We start from the raw sequence: 19,766 nt of genomic DNA on the forward strand, positions 1-19,766 counted from the left end.
CTTCTGAAAGCTAGTCTACCTAAAAACTAGGCCATTCTACCTGGCATAGGACTCAGAGACTTTTGGGGGTTAAAGTAACCCCATAATCCTCATGAAATCCCTTTTTAAATTTTTGAAAATGCAGTCAAGTACTGTAGGTTTGCTCAGATTCCAACCCATTAGGTTTGGTGTTGCAAAAGGAAATGGGGGGGGGGGCACACAAATATGCTTGTCTGGCTGCATCTCTCACGAGAACATACAGGCATGTATTGGCTGAAGGTGTCCTGCATAACACCAGGGCAGGCTGTCCCACAAGTGGGCCAGTCATCATTATGCTATATGACGTTCACCACAAAACGGCAGTTTCAAGCCCACTCAGTCTCCTTAACTGCAGCCATGGAGATTTTTCACACACACACACACCCCGATCAAAACCAGTCAGTTATTCAGAGGTTATTACATTCCCTCCAACAAGAGTTCCTAACTCATCCCAAAAAACAGGCACTGGGAGACCATATGCTCCCCTTTCTGTCTATTGGGATGGACCTACTTCGGGCTGGGCTTCCAGGGGTCTTACCAGGTCCTGTAGGCCCCAGCTCTCTGGTCCCCCTCTCCCCAGAGTGCGGTCAGAATGTGGTTGTGGTGGTCGGCTGATCCCCATCCTAGGAAGGAAGACTTGCCAAACCAAGACCAGAGGTGCCTACCTCGTTCTCTTCAGGGAGAGTTGTTGGCACAGCCCCAACTCCAGGCCAGTGGCACATTGGGCCAACACAGCCGGCTTCCTGGTCAGGGAACCAAAATGTCGTGGCAGCATCTCTGTCAGGAAGCCAAATGACACCCAGAAAGGAGGGTGAAAGTACTTTATTTACAGTGGCAGGCTCAGAAGAGATCCTTCTCCCAAGTCTGGCCCATGAGCAATTAAGTTACAGGGTATTTATTGACCTAAAACAAGGGGTACAATCAGATGGGAAAGCATGTGTCAAGCATATGGCCTTCCCAATGGTATCAGTCATTCCCTGAAACTTTTACTTTACAAGTTCAGTCATGACTGCTGCAGGTCAGTATATTTTCTACTTCATTGTGACAGTCGCTGCTCAGAGCCAGCAACCACCATTTTGTCACTTGTGGCAGTTGCTTCCCAGAGTGCTTTTATGAAACTGCATACTTCCAGGTTGTGGAATAGACCAATCAGGTTTGAGCTATGAGCTGATTGGTGCTAAATGGTCCAATCAGCCACAAGATAGAAAAATGGTACATAGAAAAATGGTCCAATCATTCTGTGGGAGGTACACCCTGAAAGATGATATATACCAGGGTCAGAGGGAGCTGGGTCAGGTGATTCTAGCCTCCAAAGAAAAAAGAGGAAGGACCAGAAGCTAAAAGAAGAAAGAAGGAAAGAATCAGGCAGCAACAATTCTCTGAGGAAGGATAATTAGCTGACGACCTCTTTTAGAGCCTGGTCCTCCCATCTTGTGTCTGATGTTGCCTGAAAGGAGCACCAGAGGCCCGGAGCCTGGTGTCTCAAGAGCAATTTGTTGTTGATATAGCCCAACAACTCAAAAAGAGCTGTTTAAGATTATCTGTGATTCTAAGATCAAATTATGTCAATATATGTATTACAATGAGTATTGGTGAAGACTCAAATGTGTGTAATCATGTTGGACTAAAGTAAAGGAGGCTTGGCATACACTGAGCTGAAGGAGAACAGGATCCTAAGGAGGAGAATAAAACCTAGCATGCTATGGAGCCCAATGTATATTACCATTGTTGTTGTCAGGAGTGTGGTTAAATAGTGAAGAGAGAAGGGTGACACTCTCAAAAGTGAAAAGATTTGTTTTAGTACTCCCTATGTTACGAACTTCTATAAGTTTCCTTGGTCATCAGGCATAGTTTGTTTGCAACAGATGTAGCAGAACTAGATGACTTTTAAATACAACAAACAAAAAAAAAATATTTGGTATGTTATATGACATTGGGAGACATTATTCTAAGAAATCCATGTTGTCTAATTAAGTGAATGGGGATATCTAATTTTTTCTGGTTTAAAATTGGAATAAATTTGGGAAAGTAGGAAGACCACAAAGGGAAAAGATGTTACATATCAAAATGAGCTGAAAGTTTAATAAAGTGAGTTACATAAAGAAAATAGAGAAATTGAGGTTCAAGAGGAAATTCATGATGTGAAAAGCATGTGAGCAAGTTCTACTTCTTTGTTTGATCAATTAAATACAATTTCTGACTATTAGTCTCCAATGTCTAAAATTCTGGGTGCTTCTTCAGCTCTGAGACTATTATATTTTTGTAGTTCTCATGACAATGAATGTTGTCAGGACCTTCTTTATGTCTTTGTTCCTCAGACTGTAGATGAAGGGGTTCAGCATGGGTGTGACCACACTGTACAACACCGAGGCTATTGTGTTTGAACGAGAGCTCTGGGGAGCAGCAGAGCTAAGGTACACTCCCAGGGCTGAACAGTAAAATAAGGAGACAACTGAGAGGTGAGATGCACAGGTGGAAAACGCTTTATACTTGCCCTGAGATGAAGAGATTCTACGTATGGAGGAAACTATCTTAGAGTAAGAGTAAAGGATACCAAAGAGGGAACCACCACCAAGTAAGAGAGACTCAAAATATATCACCATGTTGTTGAGAAAGGTGTCAGAACAGGCCAGTTTGAGCACCTCACTGAGTTCACAGAAATAGTGTGGGATTTCCACATTTGTACAGAAGGACAGCTGTAACAACATTAAGCATTGTATTAAGGAATAGAGAGCACTGAGGATCCAGGAGACCAGAACAAGCAGTCCACACAGGCGGGAGTTCATGATGACCATGTAGTGCAGGGGGTGGCAGATGGCCACAAAACGGTCATAGGCCATCGAGGTCAGGAGGAAGACATCCAATGCTGCAAACAATATGGAAAAATACACTTGGGTGATGCAACCTTTATAGGTAATGACTTTGCTATGTGTCTGGATATTCACCAGCATTTTAGGGATGGTGGTGGTGGTGAAACAAATGTCACCAAAGGACAGGTTGGAGAGGAAGAAGTACATGGGCATCTGGAGGTGGGAGTCAGAGCTGACAGCCAGGATGATGAGCAGGTTTCCAAACACAGTGATGAGGTACATGGTGAGGAATAGTCCTAACATGAGGGTCTGCTGTTCTGCTTCCTCTGAAAATCTCAGCAGAAGAAATTCTGGAATTTGTGTATCATTGGCAGATTTCATGTAGTACAGGTAGCTTCCAGGAAAAAGGGAAACAAGACTTATTTTCAAAAACTTATATTACCAATCAACCTGAAATGTCTCCATTTATCTGTGTTTAAGAAGTTAATTATAGGCCTCCCCTGGTGGTGCAGCAGTTGAGCACTGTGCTGTGAAGCTGCCTGCAGCCTCTGCAGCGCAGTTTCGATCCCTGGTCGCTAGCGAGGGTCCCACATGGTGTAATAGACCTCTCCTGCTGCTCTCGCTGCTCTCCTCAGCAGTGTATTTCATCAGTCTGTCTGCCCTGACCACAGCTCTGGCTCTGGTGAATTCTCTCACCCTTCCACACTTCTGACTGACTCAGTGCTTGTATAAATAAATTAATAAAACTTTTTTAAAAAGAAGTTAATTATAATATTCTCTGTATCATTTCCTTTAGGGGCTCCTCAGTGACACTTTTGATAAAGATTTTTTTCCCAAGTCAAATTTTTAACCTGTAGGATTAGGTGGTTTTAATAACAAAATCCTTATTTCAGGGATAGATAAATAAATTGAATGCTGACTGTGATTTAGTCACTTTCTAGGCAATGACCTAAGACATTGTAATACAAACTTCCAATTAAATGGTGGAAAAGGAATACATCAGCAAATAATAAATTTGTATAACATTTTAGATGGTAACTGTTGTGACCAAGAATAGGAAACCAATTATAAAATAGAGAATGAATAGAGGATTTGATTTTTTTGGCTATTTAGATAAAACCTGGATATCTGTGGACATGTCACATTTGAACAATGACCTCAGTTGAGAGAGGGGAGGGAGATTCAATATTACATGTCATCATGTGTGCCCAGCAGAGAGAACAGCCAGTGCATAGTCCCTGAAGATGATGCTTGCTTCACATATTCATGTTAAAAATTGTGAAGCCATCTGCACAGCAAAAGAAAATATCAGTAAAACAAAAGACATCCTCCTGAATGGGGGGAAGGAGAAGAAAGAGGAGAGAGAGGATAAAGGGGAGGAGGGGGGACTAGAAGGGAAAAGAGGTGAATAAAAGGAAAAGATTGAATAATCTAGGTGTCCCTCAGAGCCTGGGCTCTGCAGCCTTCTCTACCCTGATTATACTTCCTTGATACCCAGCAAAAATGATAACAGAATAAAAAACAAATGTTTTCCCAAGTAAGATACAGTAGTACTTTTATGATCTATTTAAGAAAGATATCTTAGAAGTTGTACACCCAAGAGAAAATGGGCCTGTTTCTGGGTGTCAGCACGAGTGAGATTTGGGCAGGTCTTTCTGTGGTGAAGTCTGTCCAGTGCATTGTAAGATATTTGGAGCATCCTGGTGCCCCATGCCCTTGCTGTGAGCCTGTAATGTCTGTGGACATTTCTGTGTCTCTGGAGCACAAAGTTGCCCACTTAGAACCTCTCTTTGAACTTAATATCCACATATTTTCTGAACATTTCTATAATAACAATTGAGTGATAACAATTTAATAACACAAAAACGATTAACATCATATTCCACCCTGAATATGAAATATTACACAGCCGTTGAAATAATTACTTTCATTATATAATCAAACAGATGATCAAACTCAGCCATCTCTTGCTATTGGGTAAAGAAAAATTGCAACATCTGGTAAATTACAACAATGGCAAATGACAACAACTGGGCTCAATTCTCTCTGCTGAGGATCAAGTGAGTTGCTGGGCTCACCTGGACTGGGTCTCTGAGAGGGTCTCCTGTGGAGATATGAATTCCTTATTGGATAGAAGTGATAAAGACCAGAGCTTTGTACCCAGATGAGACAGCCGGAAGGAGTGACCCAACTGTCTCCTATGCAGGAATAGGACTCCTCACAAACACATACACCCAACAAAAGCATGCCCCTTCCAGCCCAAGTTTATATATGCCAAGAGTCAAATGATGTGTTTACAACTCCATCTGCTCATTAGTCACATTTCCTCATTACTCCAAAATCTATGCACACAATTCCCCTGTGGAAAATTGTTCTGGACAGCAATGAAAGGTTTCCCTGTTCTCAAGAGTTCAGGTTAGAAAACAAATTCTATTTTTTCACTCCCCTATGAACTTTCCTCCTTTTCTGATTTCTAAATTTCTAGTACATTATCTGATTTCAGATTTAAATTTTCTAACCAAGTTCAAGACTGAGGGTTGGGTCTGGATTAGGTTCCTCATGTCTTCAAAGCTTTGGCTCATACTGGGAATATAATTCCTGGTATGCAGACACTTTCTGTCATCCTTCATATGCAGGCAATTGCTGTCAACCTGGGATCTTGTGATAATAGAACGTGGCACTGAACTCATACATAGGCTTCATGACCCTTTGCTAAAATTATTAGGAGCTTCATACTTCTGTCACATTAATAGCTACAATAAGCCCATAATCAGAGTGTTTATCAATTATATATTATGTAGGTCATTTTATCCACGAGGGTATCTGTGATTTAATTTAAGAACATCCATTCCATGAGAAAGTCATTTACAAACTCTATTCTCCATTACAGACATGGTTCTTGGTGGGGTTTAGTCATTTGCCCAAAGTTAAATCCATCAAGGCGATGGACCTTCATTGCAGTTCTGTGAGGATACTGTCAGTACTCACATTCAGCATTGGTTCTCAACAAGATCTTTGTTTTCCGCTTGGGGATACCAGTGTCTAATGCGCTGTTGCTGAATACCTACAATCCACAGGCCAGAGACTTCTGCAACCCCAAACAATTTTATTCTTCCCAACTCTCAATAGTGAGGAGAGAAAACCCATCCAGCCCAGCACTCACCCTACTTCTGTTACAGGTCAGGAAGAGGTACACCCTGTGAATCCCAAACCTGCCTGCTCTAAATAGGTTCTTCCGTCCTTGACATTAAGTCAAAACATACTCTAGTGCACACAACTTTATTGCAATTAATGTGCAATAGAGAGAAGAGAGGGAAATAATATAGTTTACAAATCAGGCACCCAAAGTTACCCCATTCCTCGTGTGTAAATGTCCAGCCAAACAGGTTGTCAAAAGCAAGGCTACTGAGGACCAAAACCTTGTTGAAATCTAAGGCACCTTCTGGCGGTGACACACAGGAAAGGTGCAAAAGGGCCCAGGCAAGTCTGGGACAAAAGGAGCAAAATCAAAATCAAGACAATGGCTGCCATCATCAGGCTGCTCATGGGTCTCTGACACACATGTCTTTTTCCAGTGTTTCCTTCTTTGCCTCTTCAAATACCCAGTGCCAGTCCAAGGCCAAGAAGCAAGCACACCTTCTTCACATGACTCTCTTCCATTATGCACTCTAAAGTTTATTCCCACTTGTCACCAGAACCCAGCAGGCAGCGGTAGTGTTGTTCTCGCCCCCTGGCACAGTGGTTGAGCTCTGGGTTGCGAGGCTGCCCGCAACCTCTGCAGGACCTGTTCGATCCCCAGCCACCAGGGAAGGGTCCCACATGGTGTGCAGACCTCTCCCGCCACCTGCTGCTCCCCTCAGCAGTGTATTTCATCAGTCTGCCTGTTCTGCTCCCTGCTCTGGCTCTGGTGAATCCTCTCATCCTACTGTGCTTCTGACTGTACCCAGTGCTTGTATAGATAAATGAATAAATCTTTAAAAAAAAGAAGCCAAGCAGCACTCAGAGAAGAGAAGGGAAGTTCTTTATTTACTGGGGCTCAGATCCTTCTCCCCTGAGCCATGAGCAACTAAGTTGCAGGGTATTTATTGGCTTAAAGCAAGGGGTACAATCAGCTGGGAAAGCATGTATCAAGCATGTGGCCTGGCCAGAGGTATCAGCCTTTTCCCTAAAACTTTTAGTTTACAGGTTCAGTCCTGACTTCAGCAGGACAGTCTTCATTTACTAATTCATCTCCCACCTTTTGATACCCCTGCTTTGTGTCAGGGAGTTCCACTGGGGAAAGTGTTTACAGGCTGGTAATGTCTAACAAGCATCTGAAGTTTTATTTTTTATATTTTTTAAAATAATTTTTAATTTTTTATATATTTTTTAATCATTGTTCATTTTTGAACAATGTTCAATTTTTTTTTTCTTTTACAGACTCTAGACAGGACTGAATGAAGCAAGTGGCTAATTAAAGACATGAACCAAAAATCAGGAGCAGGACAATGGAGGCTAGCGGCCCCAGAAGCAGAGTGAGCCAGGGCAGGAGATTGTGGTCCAGCCCACCAGGAAGTTCTGATCTGGTCCTTTTCTCAAGTGCAGATTCTACCCTGGAGCTGGTCAAGTGTTTCATTAACCACGCCTGAATTATTGGCCTAGAAAGAACATTCTTCATTAAGGTAGAGGCATAGGTCTCCATGGGTGGCTTTTAGCAAGTCCAGGCCCCTACAGTTTTGGAGTACCAATGAGGCTAAGGAATCAACCTGATCCTGCATATCTTGAACAGATTTGGCCACTGCAGTGATATCTGTATCAACTGGTTGAGACAGTGTGAACCTGTCTTGGGCTACACCTAATCTGACTGTCCCCATTCTGATTTCAGAGGAAACTCCTAGTGGAACTAGGAGGGGAATAGCAAAAGGTAAGCCTAGAGACTGCTGTTTCAGTGGCATATAGGGCTAAGTTACGAGGTAAAATAGAGAAGTCAGGAGTGAGCATAAGAAGAGCAACAAGCTAACATGTGTGGGCTGCAAACATTTGTAAAAAGCCATCTGAGCAGGCAAAATATGTATTCTTGGGGTCACAACAGGGAGAAGTATGGATTACAGAAATGTGGAGCCAGGCAACTGATACATTGGGGTTTGCCCAATACCTAAGATGCAGGAAGCATTTTCCAGATTTCAGGACAAGGTCCAAGAGGATGTGTTGGGTCTGACCATTTTTCCCCAGTGCCATTGATACCAACAGTGGTGTGCTTAGTGAAACCAGGACAGAGACAGAGCCAGCTATCTCTGGCCAAAGCAGGATCTGAGACATTAATAGCCTGGTGAGCGGCATTTAAAAGAAAAATAATGCCCATGTGGGCTGGTTGGTTAATGCCCTCTATTTCTGGGCCAGCTGCTGGGTCCAGGGCTGTTGTTGCCACTGGCCAGTCAGGTGTGTTGAGTGCTATACATTGCATGGTGATTTCTGCTTGGTGTCAGTAGCAGTTCCTTCTAATCCCAGGCCGAAATTCCAACCAATGACCCAAGATTTATGAGCACTATTGAGGATAGTGATGGTTACATGATTACAGGTGTCAGACTGATAATTACTCATAGCTCCTGCCTTTGGAAGTCACACCTGGACTTCACTGGCATAGACTGAGGGGAGTGGGGAAGCCCATCCAGCAGCATTAGCCCAATGTACTATGGACAGGAGAAGCACCCCCAGAGAGCTAAACTCCCTGCAAGATCCTTTTTCTGGAGGGTGAGGCATAAATACTCATGGCAGGTGGTGTAATAACCCTCCCACTCAGGGGCCTCCCCTGGTGGCGCAGCAGTTGAACACTGGGCTGCGAGGCTGCTTGCAACCTCTGCAGCGCCGGATCATTCCCTGGCCACTGGTGAGGGTTCCACCAAAAAAAAAAAAAAAATTAACCCTCCCACTCAAGGGTTGTACTTTTAAACTGGAGGAAGAGTTGTGAGTGCCCTGAGGCTGCTCTGGATGCATCAAAGGACAAGTCCACAGTTTTTACAGTTGGGTCCCATCTGGCCCATATAAGCTCTAGGGTCCCCATAACAGCCAGCCCTGGAGACAGAGAAATACCAGGAAGTCCTGACAGGGGTAACCAGAAGGCAAAACAGGGTGATGGGAAAGGTTTGAAACATGATACTTCAGATTATTCAGGTGCAGGGGAGGCAGCAAGCAAGTAAAACAACAACCACTATTCCAAATAGAAACAAAAGAAAATGCTGGGGGTCAGTCCAATAGTTTGTGAACATTGGCACCCCTCAGGCTTCTGCTGCGCGTTGACCAACCAGCTTCCGGGCTGTGGTTGGAGCAGGGCTGCAGAAGGGTCCAGTCATCTGGTACTGGGCTCTTCGTAGGGTCAGCTTGATCTGGTCTTGAGGGTCTGGGCAGGCTGTTCACTTCTCTGGAGTATATGGGCAGATTGGTTTAACTAGGGAATACTGTATCCATGGAACTATATCTGTAACTTTGATGGCAGTTGAAGTAGTAACAATGACAGTGTAAGGTCCCACCCAGACAGGCCTAAGAGGCTCCTTTACCCAATCCTTTACCCAGACTGAATTCCCAGGTATATGAGGATGGGCTGGGTATCCCAGAGGCTTGGGAGCCCTCTGGAGGACTGTCTTATTGATCATGTATATGGTTTTAGTAATTTCTGTAACTGTTGATTTAAGGCCAGCTCACCAGTTTGCCTAAGGCCCCCCTCACCGTAGAAATGATCCGGGCAAAGGAGTGTAACGGCAGGAATGGACACAGGGCAGGTTTTCTATGATCCCATGCAGATGGGGTAAAGGAGGAATCAGAGTCCTCAGTGGTTTGCAGGTCTTTTGTTGGGGTTTACCAGGTACACAACAGGCAGGAGTGCTGGGGGGCCGGGAGGCTGGCAGTCCTCCCAGACCCCAGCAAACCCTCACTCTATCTGGGCTCTCTGGCATTCTCTCTGCTTCCCTGAGCTTCCGTTCGTTCTTGGCTTCTTCTAGGCTTCTCCTTCGGCCTCTTCTGCTCTTCTCAGCTTCTGCTGGCGTCCCCGTGATGCCGCTCTTAAAAGCACAGTATTAGCCCAGGTGAATCCCATCTTCCTATGCCCACACCCTATTCCAGGTGCCCTCCTTCAGGGATGCATTCAGGACCACAAGGATCCATTATCTATCCTGATGGTGGGAGGGCAGGAAAGCCTGATAGCTTTAACTTACCCTACAGGGGGGTTACCCCAAAAAAACCTTAAAGGGAGTATATCAATGAGCACTACAGATGCACCAGATTCTGAGGAGCACAAAGTGGGGGAGATCCTCCCAGGGCAAACCTGTCTCCTGGCAAAACTTTCCCAGAGTCATTTTAATAGTCTGCTTGGCATGTTCCACTTTCTCTGAAGTTTGTGGCCAATAAGCGTTGTGCAGGTCCCATTTGATGAGGAGTAAACAAGCCAGTTGAGCAATGATATTAACAGTGAAGGCTGGGCCATTGTCGCTGCCAATGGAGGAATCCCATATCAGGGAATGATTTCTCTAATGAGGGCTCTAGTGACTTCTTGGGCTTTCTCTGCTCTGGTGGGAAATGCCTCCACACAGCTGGAGTAAATGCAAATCAAGACCAGTAAAGATTTGTAGCCCTGGGCCTCCCCGATGGCGCAGCGATTGAGCGCTGGGCTGCGAAGCTGCCTGCAGCCTCTGCAGTGCCAGTTCGATCCCCGGCTGCTCCCCGGTCACCGGAGGAGGGTCCCACATGGCGCGCAGACCTCTCCTACGGCCCACTGCTCCCCTCAGCAGTGTACTTCGGTCCTTCTGCCTGCTCTGCTCCCTGCGCTGGCTCTGGTGAATTCTCTCACCCTTCTGCGCTTCTGACTGTACCCAGTGCTTGCATAAATAAATCTTAAAAAAAAAAATAGATCTGTAGCCCCTACAAGGCTTGATTTCTGTGAAGTCCACTTCTAAGTCTTCAAGCGGGCAGCACTCCTTGCACTGTATTCCTGGCAGGGGCCTAGGCCACTGGGCAGAATTATGTTGTGTACAAGTCTGGCATCTGGATGCAATTGTGGCACAGAGGGACAGTAAATGAGAAATATAGAGGTAATGATTTATTTGAGTTTTTAATGCTGTTTTGCCCAGGTGAGTCACTTCATGATACTGATGTACTAAGTGATATGCTGCCCTGGAAGGAACTGGAAGGAACACATCTGGTAGGCTGCTGCAGAAAGGACAGCTGATCAAGTTCCCTGAATTAAGAAAGACTCAGAGTCTAAATAATTTTGCAATGAGGGGAAGCTTGGGAGAGTGCCATCGAGAGCAGCTCTTCCTTTCACTCTCCCAGCCCAAGCTTTTTTTTACAGATATGAACAAAGGATCGAGAAAATAGCACGCAATTGTGTTTTGCTTATACAGATTACTAAGGTACTGCTGAAAACAAGTTTTCCTGATAAGTGGGAGACATGCGCAGATGCCAGTCCATCCTCAGAGACCAGGAGTCAATTCTGGGAAGAAATTCTGTTTGCAGAACTTCTAATGTCCTGGAAATCCATATGCAGAGTAAACAGGTGTATTCCAAAAACTCCAGCTCCCTTTAGGCCAGCTGGTCCCAACAGTAGGCGACAATACACATGTCTGTCTTGTTTCCCCCTTGGTTTTTTTTTTTTTTAATCTTAAATTTTATTTTTATATTCCCCCATACAATTGCAAACGCCCCATTCTGACCCCAATCCTTCCCCTCCCGCCCCCCACCCCCAAAAAAGTGTCTCTGGTTCATAGTTTTTTGTTGATTTTGATTTTCACTTTCTTATATTCATTTTCCTGGTCCCTTATTTAAGTTTTCTAGATTCCTGCTATGAGTGAGACCATCCGGTATTTTTCTTTTTCTTTTTGGCTTATTTCGCTGAGCATGATCCCTTCCAGCGCCATCCATGTTGCTGCAAATTGCATGTGTTTATCTTTTTTGAATGCTGAGTAATATTCCATGGTATATATGTACAACATCTTCTTGATCCAGTCATCAATTTTTGGGCATTTGGGTTGTTTCCAAAGCTTAGCTATTGTAAACAGTGCTGCTATAAACATAGGGGTGCAGGTGCTCTTTGGAATTGATGTTTCTGTGTCCTTTGGGTAAATACCTAGGAGTGGAATTGCTGGATCATATGGAAGCTCTATGTTTAGTAGGTCCAGAAATCTCCACATAGCTCTCCATAGTGGTTGGACCAGTTTGCACTCCCACCAACAGTGCAGAAGAGTTCCTTTTTCTCCACACCCTCGCCAACATTTGTTGTTGCTAGTTTTTTTAATATGTGCCATTCTCACTGGTGTGAGATGGTATCTCATGGTAGTTTTGATTTGCATTTCCCTGATTACAAGTGATGTTGAACATTTTTTCATATGTCTGTTGGCCATTTGCATTTCCTCTTCAGAGAAGTTTCTTTTTAGCTCTTCTGCCCATTTTTTGACTGGATTATTTTCTTTGTTGTTGCTGAGTCTCATCAGCTCTTTGCAGATTTTTGTGATCAGTCCTTTATCATTAGTGTTGGGTGCAAAAATGTTCTCCCAGTTGGTGGGGTTTCTCTTTGTTTTTGTTATTGTCTCTTTTGCTGTGCAGAAGCTCTTTAATTTGATGTAGTCCCAGCTGTTTATCTTTGTCTTCACTATCACTGCTTTGGGTGATGTGTCTGTAAAGATGTCTTTGATGTGCAAATCCCGTAGTGTTTCGCCTATATTTCCTTCTATGTATTTTTTGGTTTCAGGTCTTATGTCTAGTTATTTAATCCATTTTGAGTTGATTTTTGTGTATGGTGTGAGGTAGTGGTCAAGCTTCATTCTTTTGTATGTAGTGACCCAGTTTTCCCAGCACCATTTATTGAACAAACTTTCTTTGCTCCAATGCATAGTCTTTGCTCCTTTGTCAAAGATTAGTTGACCATAAATCTGTGGGTTTATTTCTGGATTTTCTATTCGATTCCATTGGTCTGTATGTCTGTTCTTGTTCCAGTACCATGCACTTTTGATGATTATGGCTTTGTAGTATAGTTTGAAGTCTGGGAGATTGATGCCTCCATTTCCTTCTTTTTTTTCAGTAGAGCTTTGGCTATTCGGGGTTTTTGGTGATTCCATATGAATTTCATCAATAATTGTTCTATTTCTTTGAAGAATGCCATTGAGATTTTTATTGGAATAGCATTGAATCTGTATATTGCTTTTGGTAGGATGGCCATTTTCATAATGTTTATTCTTCCAATCCATGAGCAGGGGATGTCTTTCCATTTCTTTGTGTCTTCTTCTATTTCTTTTAACAGTGTTTTATAGTTTTCTTTGTATAGGTCCTTTACTTCTTTTGTTAGATTTATTCCCAAATATTTGATTTTATTTGTTTCAATAATAAAAGGGGTGGTTTTTTTGATTTCTTCTTCTTCAGATTTATTGTTTGTGTATAGGAAGGCTACTGACTTTTGCGTGTTGATTTTGTATCCTGCCACTTTACTGAACTGACTGATGAGTTGAATTAGTTTTTCTGTGGAGATTTTGGGGTTCTCTATGTATATTATCATATCATCTGCAAATAGTGATAGTTTGACTTCTTCTTTTCCTATTTGGATTCCTTGGATGTCTTTCTCTTGTCTTATTGCTCTGGCTAGGACTTCCAGTATTATATTGAAAAGCAGTGGTGAGAGTGGACATCCTTGTCTTGTTCCAGATCTTAATGGAATTGCTTTCAGCTTTTCACCATTGAGAATGATACTGGCTGTTGGCTTGTCATAGATGGCCTTTATGATGTTGAGGTATGTTCCTTGTATCCCAAGAATTTCAAGGGCTTTTATCATGAATGGGTGTTGCACTTTGTCGAAAGCTTTCTCAGCATCTATTGATATTATCATATGGTTTTTATATTTCTTTTTGTTGATGTGTTGGATAACGTTCATTGATTTTCGGATGTTAAACCATCCTTGTGCCCCTGGAATGAATCCAACTTGGTCGTGGTGAATTATCTTATGGATACATTGTTGGATTCTGATAGCTAAAATTTTATTGAGGATTTTTGCATCAGTGTTCATTAGGGAGATTGGCCTATAGTTTTCCTTTTTTGTGTTGTCCTTATTCGGTTTTGGTATTAGTGTAATATTGGCTTCATAGAACGTGTTTGGTATTGTCCCTTCCTTCTCAATTTTTTGGAAGAGTTTGTGAAGGATAGGCACTAATTCGTCTCTGAATGTTTGGTAGAATTCATTTGTAAATCCATCAGGTCCTGGGCTTTTGTTTTTGGGGAGGTTTTTGATTACCATTTCAATTTTGCTGCTTGTAATTGGTCTGTTTAGGTGTTCTATTTCTTCTTTATCTAGCTTTGGGTGATTGTAGAGTTGTAGGAATTTGTCCATCTCCTCTAGATTGTTGAACTTGTTTCCATATAACTCTTCATAGTAGTTACTGATTATTCTTTTGATTTCTGCTGTGTCCGTTGTGATTTCTCCTCTTTCATTTATGATCCTGTGTATTTGTGCTTTCTCCCTTTTTTCCTTTGTGAGCCTGGCTAGGGGTTTGTCTATTTTATTTATTTTTTCAAAGAACCAGCTCTTGGTTTCATTGATCTTTTGAATTGTTTTTTTAGTTTCAATTTCATTTATTTCTGCTTTGGTTTTATTATTTCTTTTCTTCTACTGGTTCTGGGGTTTTTTTGTTGTTCTTTTTCTAGATCTTTGAGCTTCGAGTTTAGGTTGTTTCTTTGAGTTCTTTATTGTTTTTTGATGTGAGCTTCTATTGCTATATATTTTCCTCTTATTACTGCTTTTGCTGCATCCCATACATTTAGGATATTGGTGTCCTCCTTGTCATTCAATTCAAAGAATTTTTTAATTTCTTCTTTGATCTCCTCATTAGTCCAGTGGTCTTCCAGTAGTGTGGCTTTTAATCTCCATGAGGTAGGATAGTTCCTTGCCTTCTTTTTATGATTTATTTCTAGTTTGATGCCTTCGTGGTCAGAAAAGATGGTTGGTATGACTTCAATCTTGCTGTATCTGTTGATGTTTGTCTTGTGCCCCAGTATGTGATCGATCCTGGAGAATGATCCATGTGCGCTTGAGAAAAATGTGTACTCCGTTTTTTTTGGGGTTTAGTGTTCTATAGATGTCTGTTAAGCCCAAATGCTCCAGGTCTTTATTTAGAGCTTTAGTTTTTTTACTTATTTTTTGTCTTGTTGATCTATCCATTGTTGATAGTGGTGTGTTGAAGTCTCCCACTACGTATGTGTTTTCTCTGATGTCTGTTTTCAGAGATGACAACAGTTGTCTGATATATTTTGGTGCTCCTTCGTTTGGTGAGTATATGTTAATGAGTGTTATTTCTTCTTGAAGTATTGTCCCCTTAATCATAATGTAGTGACCATTGGGGTCTCTTTTTATTTTTTTGAGTTTGAAGTCTGTTTTATCTGATATAAGTATATCTGTTCCTGCTTTCTTTTTTGGCCCATTTGCTTGTAGGATTGTTTTCCATCCTTTGACTTTGAGCCTATTTTTATCTTTTGTAGCTAAATGTGTTTCCTGGAGATAGCAAAAGGTTGGGTTTTGTTTCTTAATCCAGGCTGCAACTCTGTGTCTTTTTTATTGAAGGGTTTAGTCCATTTACATTTAGAGTTAATATTGATATGTTAACATCTGTATTTGCCATTGTGTTTGTCTTTCCTTTGATTTTATTTATTCTCTTAATAACTTTTTTTTTTGGTCTTCTTTCGTTGTTATTCGTCCCTCTGAGGTTCTGGCTTTAGGATTCCTTGTAGTATTTTTTGGAGTGGGGGTTTATTCATAATGAAATTCCGGAGTTTCTCTTTGTCTGGGAAGGTCCATATTCTTTCTTCATGGAGGAAAGAGAGCTTTGCGGGATAGAGTATTCTTGGTTGGCATCTGTTTTCTTGGAGTCTGTTGACTATGGCCCTCCACTCTCTCCTTGCCCGTAGTGTTTCTTCAGAGAAGTCTGATGTCAGGCTGATTGGTTTTCCTTTGAATGTTATCTGTTTCTTCCCTCTTGTCAGCTTCATTATTTTTTCCTTGTCCTGGATTCTTGGGAGCTTTACTATTATGTGTCTTGCTGTGTTTTTCCTTTCGTCGTGGAAGTTTGGTGTTCTTCTTGCTTCTTGTATATCAATTTTCAGCTCCTTCTTCGCATTTGGGAAGTTCTCTTCAATTATATCCATGAATATTTTCTCTGTTCCTACATCTCTCTCCTCTCCTTCTGGAATTCCTATAACTCTTATATTTCCTTTCCTTATGGAGTCAGATAGTTCCCGAAGTCTTTCTTCATTATTTTTCCTTCGTACTTCTCTTTCCTTTTCTGTTTTGTTTCTTTTTATTTCTGTGTCTTCAAGAGAACTTATTCGTTCTTCCATTTCATCTATTCTGCTTTCCTTGCTTTTCCCGGAGTTCTTTAGTTCCTCCATTAATTCTTTGATCTCCTGCATTTCTTTTACTTCCCTCTTTAGGGACTCAATTTCATTCTTCTGACCATTGTTTTCCCTCTTTAGGGACTCAATTTCCTTCTTCTGATCTATCACTTTTTTAATCATGGCAATTTTAAATTCTCTTTCTGGAAGGCTCAGAAGTTCTTCCTAGTTGCTGTCGTTGCAATCTGGGGAGTGGTTTTCTTTTTGTGGTGTGCTTCTTTCCTGAGGAGTTGTTAGGTTGCGTGTGGTTCTTCTACTCCCTACTGTCTGTTTTCTAATTTGTCGTATGCGTTGGGACGCTGTGTTGCTCGGACTGACTGGCATCTTGGGTGAACTTCTCCGCTCCCCTTTGGCTCTTCCAGGAGCCATCTCTGTCTTCTGGGGGAGCTTTCTGCTGGTTTTAGGCAGTTTTTACTGAAGAAATGTCCCTGTTCTCAAATAGCGAAGCGGGATGCAGTCCCTGCACCTCCGGTTTCAGGCACACTCTTCTGCGCACCCGGTCTGCCCCGGACGTGGGTGCCTGCTCCCTCTGTGGGCTCAGACTGGTGGTCGGAAGGGGCCTGGCGTGGAATAACTTCCCGGCTGGCCACTGCAGAAGCCTTCTGCCCTTTTCAAGCAGTCTTAAGAAATTTCCTGTTCTATGGGGTGTTAGTGACTTTTTTTCCTGGTCGCTAGGTGGCGCCAGAGATCTCTCCTGTTGTCCTTGGGGGGCTGTTTTTCGCCTCCCCCCACCCCGTGGGACAGGGAACAGAGCGGGAATGGTAGAGTACACCTCAACAGCTTTGGGGTGCTGTGTCTGCCTTGTGCACCACCGTCGTGGAGAACCCACGCCCCAAATTTTCGTGCCCCGGGTCTCAGTTCAAAGCCCTCAGTTCCAGGACGCGGGCTGTAGCCCAGTTCAGTGGCGCGGGAATGGCGCCTTTTGCACCCGCTCCCGTGCCTGGGTGCCTGGTTCCTGCTTACTCAGGGAGGGACCTTCACCTCAGTGAGGACCTCCGCGAGTCTCCCCGCAAGCCTAGGTCGTCTCCCCGCAAGCCTAGGTCGCAGGCGCAGGTACCTGGGCAGCCGCGATCCCTGTCTGCACTTGCTTTTCAAGCGCGCCAAGCGCGCCGCTTTCCCGCGCCAGCTTACCGGCAGCCCAGGCTGTGTGCGCGTCTCCCGGGGTCTTTGTTCTTCTCTAATGGCGCCCGGAGCCGTTCGCTCACCGCCGCGGCGGATCCTGCAGGGTTCGCCTCAGCTCCCGTTCACGGGGTGTGGTGGCTGCAATAGTTCCTTTCCACTCCCAGTCCCGCTTGCTGCGTAGTTTGTTCTTGTTGGCCGTTTTGGTTTGTTGTTTTCCTCCTCTCTGCCGGTCGGAGAGTGCCGCCTCTGTGGGCGGGGGAGGGGAGCAGGGTTCTGCGCTTCCCTCCCTTCTAGTCCTCTTTTATGGCCACTTTCTTCTTCCGGTAGTTTGCTGGCGTCACCCGTTTATCTTCCGTGTCCCAGTTCTCACTGGGACCTGCCGCTTTTCCTCCCTATTAACTTTTTTTAATGGGAGATCTTACTCGCAGCGTCTCCTCGCCGCCATGTTGCTCCGCCCCCGAGTGTTCCCCCTTGGTTTTTAATCCAAGCAGTCTCTTTAGGGGAGTACTGCTCCTGTGGAGGAGAAGCTGGAGTTGTGACAGGGAGAATTTCTCCTGGGGAGCGCTGGTCTTGCTGGTCTGTTGCTTACCTGGCATCCAGGTCAGTAAGCTGGTTTCCTTTGGTGACTTTGTCAGTTCCTTTTTGAAGTCCCTGGAAATGCACAGCTGCCATTTTGCTGGACTCCAGCCTGCTTCTAACAACTGAAGAATTTCGGACTCTTTCCCCCCTGCACCCAAAAGACCCCTTTCCTTGTAAATGGCTCCATGAATATGGATGGTGGCAAATGCATACCGAGAGTCAGTGTAGATGTTGACTGTTAATCCTTCGCCAGGTGAAGGGCATGGATGAGAGCCCAGAGTTCTGCCCATTGAGCTGACCAGGTTCTGGGGACAGACCTGATTCTATTAGCCAGTTGGTGATGGTGACCATGTACACCACATAATGCTGTCCCTTCTTGACAAAGCTACTCTCATCTGTAAAAAGTTCAAGGTCTGGGCGGGTTAGTGGCTGATCCAAGAGATCTGGGTGACTGGAATAAATTTCATTTATGAGGTTTTCACAGTCATGATCATGTGGCCCTCTTCAGAGGGTAAGAAGGTGGTTAGATTTAATCCTTGTACTAATTTGAAATATTCTAGGGTTTTCACATAGCAATCCTTAGTAATGAGCCATTCTGGCATAGGAACATCTCTTATGTCTTTTATTGTTTGGCAAGGTGATGAGGGAATGTGGTGCTTTGAAATGCAGATTCTGACCTAAGGTCAGTTTGTCTGCCTCATGGATGAGGATGGTGGTGGCTGCTAGGGCATGGAGGCATGGTGACCATCTGGCAGATTCAGGGCTCAGCTGTTTGGGAAGTATGCAATAAGCCTCTGCTATGGGCCAACAGTTTGGGTCACAACCCCTAAGGCCAATCTGTGTTTTTCACACACAAATAGATGAAAGTCTTTAGTTACATCTGGCAGCCCAAGGGCTGGTGCTATTGTGAGTGCCTTCTTGAGGCAGTGGAAGGCTTGGTACTGCAGCTCCTCCCAGACTAAGGTCTGATTTTTTGGGTCCAGTTAAAACTTCATAGAGTGGTCTGGCTACTTCTGAAAACCCTGAAATCCAGATTTGACCGTATCCTGCTGCCATGAGGAACTCCTGTACTGTGTGTTTGTGTCAGGTCTCGGGATTGAATAGATAGCCTGTTTTTTCCTAGCCCCAGAACATGGCTGCCTTTTGTAATATGGAATCCCAAATATTTAACTTTTTCTTTGCACATCTGAGCCATTTTCCAGGAGACCTTGTTGCCTGTCTATTCTAGGAGTTGCAGGAGACTAAGTGTACCATTCCAGATGGATGCTTGGGTCTCACTAGCTAAGAAGAGATCACCAACCTATTGCAGAAGCATGCACTGGAGCTCTTCACTGGGGGAAGCAGCGAGATCTAAAGTTAGGGCTTCCTTGAAAAAAATTGGAGAATTTTTACCCCCCCGAGGCAGTCTTGTCCAGGTTGAGTCTTTCAGCTTGTCTGAGGGTCCTCCAACTCTAATGTAAAGAAAGGATGACTGCTGGATGCAATGCAGAGGCAAAAGAAAACATCTTTAAGATCTAGACAGGGGAACCACTGCATTTGTGGCGGCAGAAGTCTCAAAAGCATATATGGGTTTTGGACCACTGGGTGGAGAGTAATGACCACTGCACTGACTGCTCTAAGATCTTGGACAATATGGTACTCAGCACCTCCAGGCTTTTTGACAGGAAGGAATGGAGTATTCCAGGGTGACTGACACTCTAATAAGATGCTGAGAGTTTTAAGTCTATCAATGTGCTCCTGAATGCCAAGTCTAGCTTGGCATTTGGGTATGGCCAAAGTCTAATAGGTACTGCACCAGGCTTGAGATCTATATGAATTGGAGCATGGTTGAGTACTAGGCCT

The 19,766-nt window shown here is 43.7% G+C and overlaps 1 protein-coding gene across 1 annotated transcript; it reads right to left on the reverse strand.

The window, feature by feature from the left end:
• Nucleotides 1-2,270: 2,270 nt before the first annotated feature.
• LOC119242200 (olfactory receptor-like protein OLF4) lies at nucleotides 2,271-3,209 on the reverse strand. The gene has a single exon (XM_037507959.1). It carries the CDS (start codon nucleotides 3,207-3,209, stop codon nucleotides 2,271-2,273), a length of 939 nt encoding a protein of 312 aa, XP_037363856.1.
• Nucleotides 3,210-19,766: the final 16,557 nt, after the last annotated feature.

Source organism: Talpa occidentalis, unplaced genomic scaffold (genome assembly GCF_014898055.3).
Source record: "Talpa occidentalis isolate TD23 unplaced genomic scaffold, MPIMG_talOcc4v2.1 talOcc4.12, whole genome shotgun sequence".
In the NCBI taxonomy this organism is placed as follows: domain Eukaryota; kingdom Metazoa; phylum Chordata; class Mammalia; order Eulipotyphla; family Talpidae; genus Talpa; species Talpa occidentalis.

What these genes read in the sequence shown, in the direction of transcription:
- LOC119242200 (XM_037507959.1), bottom strand. Translation starts at nt 3,209, where the DNA reads ATGAAATCTGCCAATGATACACAAATTCCAGAATTTCTTCTGCTGAGA.